At 38.3% G+C, this 9177-nt stretch overlaps 1 protein-coding gene across 1 annotated transcript in view; it reads right to left on the bottom strand.

Annotated features, from left to right (window-relative positions):
- Positions 1-201: 201 nt before the first annotated feature.
- The window catches only part of pcdh11 (protocadherin 11), a 117732-nt gene continuing 108756 nt past the window's right edge, over positions 202-9177 (bottom strand). Inside the window, exon 7 of the mRNA XM_077609510.1 lies at positions 202-1527. Coding sequence (XP_077465636.1) covers positions 1067-1527 — 461 coding nt within the window. The 3' untranslated portion in view covers positions 202-1066. The remainder of the gene's footprint in view (positions 1528-9177) is intronic.

The following is a 9177-nucleotide window of genomic DNA, read 5'->3' as shown; positions in this document are numbered from 1 at the left end:
AGGACCAAGTTGCACTGGATAGGGCACAATGAGAAAGTACATTGTCCTTTTCTATTACTAAGCATACATCAATATTGGTACTGGTGAATATTTGTTAGTTCGATTTTTTAAATCACTTTGCCCAAGGGTGTCAAACTCGGGTTGGTTCACGGGCCACATTAACGTCAATGCCATTTCATGTGGGCTGGACCATTTTAGATCTAATATTTAGATATATTTTTTTAATTGGATTAAAAGAACTGGATCAAAAGCCCTAAATAGTCCGTTTTTATAGATCTAAAGCAATGTTTATTTGAGCTTTTTTTTCTTAGTATTGGAAAATGTCTTTTAATCATGTTTTTTATTTGAAATGAAAACAAAATATTTTTTTAAAAGTGGAAAACGGAAATTTTTTGTATATTTATTTTTAGATTTTTCAAATGCTTTTTGAACTAAAAACACAAAAGAAAAAAAATGGATTAAATAAATTGCAATGATTGATTTTAAAAAGGGGAAAATCAGGAAATGTAATGTACATCTATAATCATTTGAATTTGATCCTAAAACAGAAAGTCGGCACTCATGATTTACTTTCTCGGGCCGCACAAAATGATGCGGCGGGCCAGATTTGGCCCCCGGGCCGCCACTTTGACACCTGTTGCCACGATAAAATATTGGTAAGGTGAGGGTTGGGCGAAGAAATAGCCTAATGAATATTGAGCGGATCCATGTATCGATGCGCGTCCTCTAATTTCTTATCGTTTTCACTTTAAAAATCATAACGTGAAGGTTCGCCGATGATCCAAAAATAACCTTGCTGTAGGTCCATTATTCTGTTGCTATTCATAGGAGTGAAAATGTATAATAAACATTTGAGTCTTTCAGCTCACACCCAAATGCTGATGTCGTAGTTTAAAGTTTTAACCTTTCAAATCCATTCGTTATAGTTAAATGTTCCCATCAGTCAAAGCGAGCCAATTGGATGGAGTTCAGTCCATAGTTCCACACAAACACATTGATTCTATTCATTAAGTCATTGAAAAAAAGTGGAATGGAGTCACCTGGTCAGGATGTCAGGCCAATGTTCTTACAACTGGTGCTCATGTAGAAAGGAGCTGCTCCCCCCACCGCTCGCCGTCTGCTTTCCAGGGGATGAGAAGCTGGCCAGGGGGATGACCTTGACGGTGTCCTCCTTCTTACTGCAGTGTCTGTCCAAGGTGTTGTAGAACTGTGGCCGGTTGAGCCCATTGTCCAGCTCGTCTTTTTTCGGCACGGGCCGACCCAGCGTGTGCCGGCCATCCATGCTATTGAGGCCGCCCGTGTTGACCTTGACTCCCCGGGCGCAGCTCTGTTGGAAGCCAAAGGACGGAAGCGTACCAGAAATGGCGGCGGACGTCGGGGTGGAGGCGGGGCTTCCACCGGTCGGACTGTGGAATTGGCTCAGGGTCGGGGGCATCCAGCAAGTGTCGGAATGGCCCAATATCAGGCATTCTTGAGTGCAGGTCTCGGATGCTTCAGCCAAAGCTTTCTGGAGGTTCACTTCGATGGCTAGGAAAAAAACAACAAAGACAATAAAGTGAGAACACTTTTGTTTGATTGTGATGACTTAGAGAAGTCCTGAATTAAAAAAATGCAAGTGAAACAAAGCTGTCGTCTTATTACTGTTTGACCCAATAAGTGTCAGGCTTTTGACAAATTGAAAGTTTGCGATAAATGTTTCATTTCATCTTGTAATGAGGAAAACATTACTGGAGCATTTCATTTTCATTGGTATTCCCAAGACACAATCTGTTTACCTAGAATATGCAACAAATTCCCTGTGGCTTAATTAGACAGAAAAAAAGTCTCACTGTTTCTATCACAGATTGCCTTTTTCTGTATTAAATATTTAATGAACGTTCACACAAACATTGTTTATTTTTATCACTGTCAATTCGACACGCCTAAAAACGCACTTCTCAATTTAAAAAAAAAACACAAAATGAAATTATTGAAAACTCAACATTTCATCAACATGACAGCATGTGCAGACGGAAAAAAAATTAAAAAATTAAAAAACCTGAACGAGAAGACGTGAGCAAGGCCAAAAGCAAAGCAATCTTATCTCATTATTCCTGTACTGGGATAACATGTGAAATGAGTCTAAAGTGAGGCTTTAGCATTGAGTCTTAGCAATAAAGCCTGTCAAGCCAGATAATTAGAATGTAAAACAGTGTGCACCAAGGCAACGAGGAGCCTCGGCCATACGGGGGGCACAGGGGGGCACGTTTTAACATCATGTCACTCTTTCAAGCTTCTGCTTCAAGCTGTCACTCAGAAATTATTTAGTATATTTGCATAAGTAAGAATGCTATGAATAATACAATGATTTTTTCTTCGTTTAATGCACAAAAAGTTAGTCGGATAGATCGTGAAGCCATGTCCCACTTGTTTTAGAGAACAGGTGTCAAAGTGCCGGCCCGGGGGCCAAATCTGTCTCGCCGCATCATTTTGTTCGGGCCGAGAAAGTGAATCAGGAGTGCCGACTTTCTGTTTTAAGATCAAATTCTGATGATTATAGATGTACATTATATTTCCTGATTTTCCCTTTTTTAAAATCAATCATTGCAATTTTTTAATCCAATTTTTTTCTTTTGTGTTTTCAGTTCAAAAAGCATTTTGTAAAATCTAAAAATAAATAATATTTTCCGTTTTCCACTTTAAACAAATATTTTGTTTCCATTTGAAATAAAAAACATGATTAAAAGACATTTTCCATTACGAAGAAAAAAAAACTCAAATATACATTGCTTTAGATCTATAAAAACAAACCATTTAGGGCTCTTGATCCAGTTCTTTTAATCCAATTTTAAAAAATAAAAAAAATCTAGATATTAGATCTAAAATGGTCCAGCCCACATGAAATGAAGTTGACGTTAATGTGGCCCGCGAACCAACCCGAGTTTGACACCCTTGTTTTAGAGCACAGGTGTCAAAGTGGCGGCCCGGGGGCCAAATCTGGCCCGCCGCATTATTTTGTGTGGCCCAGGAAAGTAAACCATGAGTGCCGACTTTCTGTTTTAGGATCAAATTAAAATGAAGAGTATAGATGTACATTAAATTTCCTGATTTTCCCCCTTTTAAATCAATAATTGTAATTTTTTAATCAATTTTTTCTGTGTTTTTAGTTCAAAAATAATTTTGTAAAATCTAAAAATATATAAAAAAAGATAAAATAAACATTGTTTTAGATCTATAAAAAATGAATATTCAGGGATTTTAATCCAGTTCTTTTAATCCATTTATAAAAAAAATCTTATATTATATCTAAAATGGTCCGGCCTACGTGAAATCAAGTTGACGTTAAAGCGGCCCGTGAACCAACCCGAGTCTGACACCCTTGATTTAGATTATCACTAATACTGTACATATTTTGGAGAGATTACTACTATTACATGAAGATTGGTATTTGGACACAACCTGGTCTCTTGATTAGGTACAATCAGGTTAAAATTATGCTTCATAAGCAGTGTTGGACTTTTATAGCATCATGTTGAAAAGTAGCTCTCATTTTGTGGATAAGAAAATTGATCCAGTGTGATCTGGCGATGCCTTACAAACAATAAAACCACAAAAATGCAATAAATATGGTTCAAGTACTTATCTGTATGTATGATACAGACTTTTTTTTCCTGGATGGTTGGTGTGTATTCAGAATACTGAAAAGAAAAGTCGAATCTGTCCTTCCCATATTGAATTGGAGTGGAGGACCAAGAGTGTATAAATCCTTTGGGTGGTATAAAAGTGTCACCTTTCAGAGGGTCACTAACTTCATTAAGGCAAAAATGGGTCCCGTGTTGTCATTCTCTGAGCTACAACAATGAAGCCACAGCCAAGTCTTCAACTCAATGCCTCTCCTTGCGTTTTAACGAGGCAATGCTATTAACATAAAAGTCTCATTTGACGGGCAAGCGGACACACATGTGAAAGCAAAATCTAAAACCTGCAGTTCTACTACTTTCTCTGTCTTTATTTCAGCACAACCACACACAGTGTATGTCAAGGGTATCAAACTTGGATTGGTTCGTGGGCCGCATTAACGTCAACTCCATTTCATGTGGGCCGGACCATTTTAGATCTATTATCTAGATTTTTTTGATTTTTTAAAATTGGTTTAAAAGAACTGGATCAAAAGCTCTAAATAGTCCGTTTTTATAGATCTAAAGCAATGTTTATTTTTTCTTAGTATTGGAAAATGTCTTTTAATCATGTTTTTTATTTCAAATGGAAACATCATATTTTTTAAAGTGGAAAACGGAAAATATTTGTATATTTAAACTAAAAACACAAAAGAAAAAAATAGATTAAAAAAATTGCAATGATTGATTTTAAAAAGGGGAAAATCAGGAAAGGTAATGTACATCTATAATCCTTTGAATTTGATCCTAAAACAGAAAGTCAGCACTCATGATTTACTTCCTCGGGCCGCACAAAATGATGCAGCGGGCCAGATTTGGCCCACGGGCCGCCACTTTGACACCTGTGGTGTATGTCTAAGCTAAAGTATTTCTTCACGCAGCTTAAACCTGCTCGCTACAGCCGTGACTTAACGAATGCAGCTCTTGAATATACCCCATTATTCCTTTTCCATTGGGACAGTTTGGATGGGCAAGTGAATATGTGGCGTGAGTGGTGTCTTTGGCATTTCATTCTGCTTTTGTCGGTCAACGAAATGATTCCGCTGCCTGCTTATGATGCTTCCGTCTTTGTATTCAGGGGAAACAGCCGTACCCTGCAGAGAGCAGGCGCCCCATCTTCTCATTTCTTGTAAGGTATTTGCAAATAGCAGGCAATTGGGGATGGCAGGAAACAATAGGGTATCTTCAAAAGCAAAGCATAGATTAGAGCTATTTTTTTCTTATTGAAGTTGTTGGAAACAAAGTGATTCTCCAAAAAACCCCTCCACCCAACCATTTAGTGAACTCTGTGAAGTCAATTAAACATTTAATGCAAGTTGGGCCTCACGAAGATAAGTGACGATTCCGTTCACAATCTGATTCCAAATAGCCTGCGGGCTAAATTAGTGGCTTAGACATAATTAGCTACGCTTATTTCAACACACCGATTGAACACTTTAGCTGCTATCCAATTGAAAAGGCGAGCGTGACATCAGTGCATTCTTTAGCCAGGCAAGGATCAAATAACTCGGCTTCCACCTTCAGCTAACCTTCCATTTGTGTGCTGCTGAAGTCAAATGTGTGAAAAATACAACTACACACATAATCCGGTTTTGAACATTTTTTGGGAAATACCGTTACTGTTCAGTACTGCATTAAAACAACCACCCTTTAATTACCATAGCACGTATTCCTGTACAAGAACCATTTAAATACATTTCATTTAGAAAATATAAACACATTGAAGAGTATTTTCAAAATTTCAGGATGTTAACTATGGACAGCAATTACAACTAACAATTATTTACGCCAATCTCAACACTGGAACTGTCCAATGTGCTGATTCGGAGACAGTGACCTCTCAGGATAAATCCTTTTCACGGGATGTTGAAAATTCAACTTACCTCTGAATGTTAAGCTTATATTTCATTTAGAAAATATAAACACTGAAGATTATTTTCTAAATTTCAGGATTTTTAACTACGGACAGCAATTACAACTAACAATTATATACGCCAATCTCAACACTGGAACTGTCCAATGTGCTGATTCGGAGACAGTGACCTCTCAGGATAAATCCTTTTCACGGGATGTTGAAAATAAATAAATCAGACATAGGCTTGTCATCATCATTGACTTGACAAAAGCCTAATTGTCATCATACCCAGCTGCGTGTAAAATTCAACTTACCTCTGAATGTTAAGCTTATATTTCATTTATAAAATATAAACACATTGAAGATTATTTTCTAAATTTTAGGATTTTAACTACGGACAGCAATTACTACTAACAATTACATACATGCCAATCTCAACACTGGAACTGTCCAATGTGCTGATTCGGGGACAGTGACCTCTAGGGATAAATCTGAGTTTCCATGGGGTGCTGAAAATTCAACTTTCCTCTGAATGTAAAGCTTAAAAAGGCCGTTGGGTTTTATTTGCTTCTGTCATAAGATGGTATGGTATAATCCCTTGGGAAGGCACTAAGAGCTGTCACGTTGACTCTTGACAAGGACGTGGAGGAGGAAGTAAATAAAACATTGGAGGAATAAAAAAAAATGTAAAGCTCTTTCGAAAGCTGAAGATCACTGATGGGCGCAGAGGTCAGGGGTGTCATCATGTTTTTTTCAAGACGACAAGTCTGAACAGACATTTTGTCAAAGTTGACTGTCAAAAAAGTGTACGTGCATTATTTGTAAATAGACAAAAAGAAACATTTTGCGCAGTGTGTAAAAATGTGAGTCATTACCAGCGAGCTAGCGGACAGTTATTTTAATAGTTAAAATATACACTTGGGCAATTGGTGGGTGATGTATAGAATATATAAGATTTAAGAATCGGCAATGAGCACCTTCTTGGGTCAAACACAGCTGCAGCTATAATGAATAGCTTTCCTCAGAGGAAACAATGTGATGCAGATAAGGGGGAGTGAGGTCATCCATATATACTCTAGACTAATTACTTCAGATGCATTTACTGAGACGCCGCTGACAACAGGCAAGAGTCTCCCAGCCACATAAGTATTTATCAGCACTTGCGGGACCTTCACACTTCCCCTCCTGTAATCCATCTACACTTGTCCACGCTTTTGCCTTCTTTTTCTTTCCCTACTTTCAGCAGTTTGACTCATTGTAAACCAAAAGTAATTGCAGGCAGAAAACAAAATACAATGATTACTTTATCTGCACGTCTCGGCAAGAGTGAAAAGTCACAATAGACAGGTACTCCGGACAAAAGAAGACTATTTTTTTGTTGCTCCTGACACACAATTTCAGACAACAAAGAATATTATTGACCTGACCAAGATTAGAACACAAAAACAAATAATGAAGCACCAGGAGAGGACAAAGTGCACAAAAGGAGAAAAGAACAAGCCAGGCAAGAATACTTGGAGCTTCCTTTTTTTTCTGTTGTCATTGATTAAAAGTAAGCTGTGGGTTTGAAGTGGCCCTTTGTGTGTCGTATGTATGAATCAAAGTACATGTGATTCAGTGTAAATTTCTTGTAACTGCGCTTTGCCTACTGCCAGGCCTAAATATTTACTTTTTATTACAATGAGCTTCCATGTTCAAGTCCTATTTCATTTTGAACACAAACTACCGAATTTTCACGACTATACGGTGCATCGTATTTTTAGGCGCAGTGTCAGTAACGAGTGCTATTTCTGTATTTTACACACACAAAGGACGCACCGTTTTTAAAGACGCAGCCAGGCATGGCAAAACATATACCACCTTAAACATACACGCTAGACCCACACGCTAAAAACACACTTTTAAAAAGGCAATGGAAGCAAAACTGAGTTCAGTTGTACTTTATTTAGCCATTTTACAATGTACTCACGTCATCATCACCCAGAAATCCATCAAAGTCCTCATTTTCTGTGTCCGAATTGAACAAATGTCCAAATGAGTCATCGAAAACGCTGAGTTTTATACGTTCGTCCAGGCGGCCACAATCCATTCGCAAATAGTAGCTAGCTAGTAGCTAGCGTAACTATTCCAGCACTGCCTTCCATGCTTCGTAAAGCTGTGTTGATGTCGATGTCCAGGCCACAATCCATTGGATGTATTGACAAAAGAACTATATATCCCAGCAGTCACTGCGCAGTACTTTTTCTACGGGGAAAATAGTAGAGTCGGAGATGCTTGCCGTAGTTGTGAGAGCTGTAGAGGATGGTGTACCCTATCGACTAATTTATTTTATTTTATCGTGATAACAATTTTAGTATTGGTCCATATAGAAAGCGCACTGGATTATAAGGCTGCCTGTCTATTTTGGAGAAAAATTAAGACTTTTATGTGCGCCTTATAGTCGTGAAAATACGGTAAACAAAAAAACAGCCGTATTCAGTATTAATCATGATTATAAATCGCATTATGTCAAAGCAGCAGTGGCATATAACCAATATTTGGATGTATTCTAAGAATTATGATCAAACCCTTGTATACAGTGCCTTGAATTTGAATACATTTGTTGTGGGCACCTACAAGACTGAAAATGTATGAAGCCTGAGGCATACAATTTTTCCGCAATACTTGACTTTGTCCTTGTGACATTGCTTGATTGCAGCTCCTTTGTTATATATCTGCAGTACAAATTGGTAACCTCCATGAATGTCCCTCCTTTTACCACCCACCGAAGCATGAAAAAGGTGCCATTGTCACTATCAGCACAATCAGGGCCGGCAAAATACACAGCATGGGCCAAAAAGATGAAAGGTGCAAACACCATAACAATCTGTAATCAGCGCTCATCACCAAGTACTACACAGAGGAGGTGGGGGGAGGCATAGATTTTCTGAGGGGGATAAAAACTAAAAGACATGCAAACATACACAAACCCAATTCTTTGGTGCCTTAGCGTCAATACAAGTACATGCACTCATGCCCAATACTTAGAAATCATGTAAACACACTAAAACAAAGGAGAAGGGCTTCTGCTGACATCAACACATCAATCTACTGCACCTTAACATTTAATGCAAATATTTAAATATACGCACACTACCACCTGTCTGTGAGGAAATCATGAAAAACACAACTCATATTCAACATTTCAGATCGTGTGCGGTCGATTGGTCGCCGGTCTTTTGGTCGCCCTGACCGCGACAACGGGCGACCAAAAGACCGGCGACCAAAAGACCGACGACAAAACAAGGTAAAACAAGACGGTCTACGCATGAATAAAAGCCAACAATAGCCATGAGCAGTTTCACTGAGCCGACGTGTGAGTGTAGAAGAGTTTGTATGTACATGCGTTGTCCCTTTAAGAAGCTACGTCAGTCAGGGTCTTAACAAGTTCTCCAACAAAAAAACAATAAAAGTCTGGGAAATTTTGAGCTTTTCTTTAGCCTAATACATTCTAGGGCATTAAGTATGACTAAATAGTATTTTGCAGTTTGTGTTTAGGGAATTCGAGCAAGGATTTAAATGGTAATTATCAATAACCTTCCGTGCGACCAAAAGATCGGCGACCAAAAGATCGGCGACCAAAAGACCGGCGACCAATCGACCGTGTACCCTTAGAAATCACGTAAA

The sequence above is a fragment of the Stigmatopora argus genome, chromosome 9, assembly GCF_051989625.1.
Source record: "Stigmatopora argus isolate UIUO_Sarg chromosome 9, RoL_Sarg_1.0, whole genome shotgun sequence".
Taxonomy (NCBI): domain Eukaryota; kingdom Metazoa; phylum Chordata; class Actinopteri; order Syngnathiformes; family Syngnathidae; genus Stigmatopora; species Stigmatopora argus.
The sequence above is the reverse complement of the archived record's forward strand: the minus strand, read 5'-3'. Positions and strand labels throughout refer to the sequence as shown.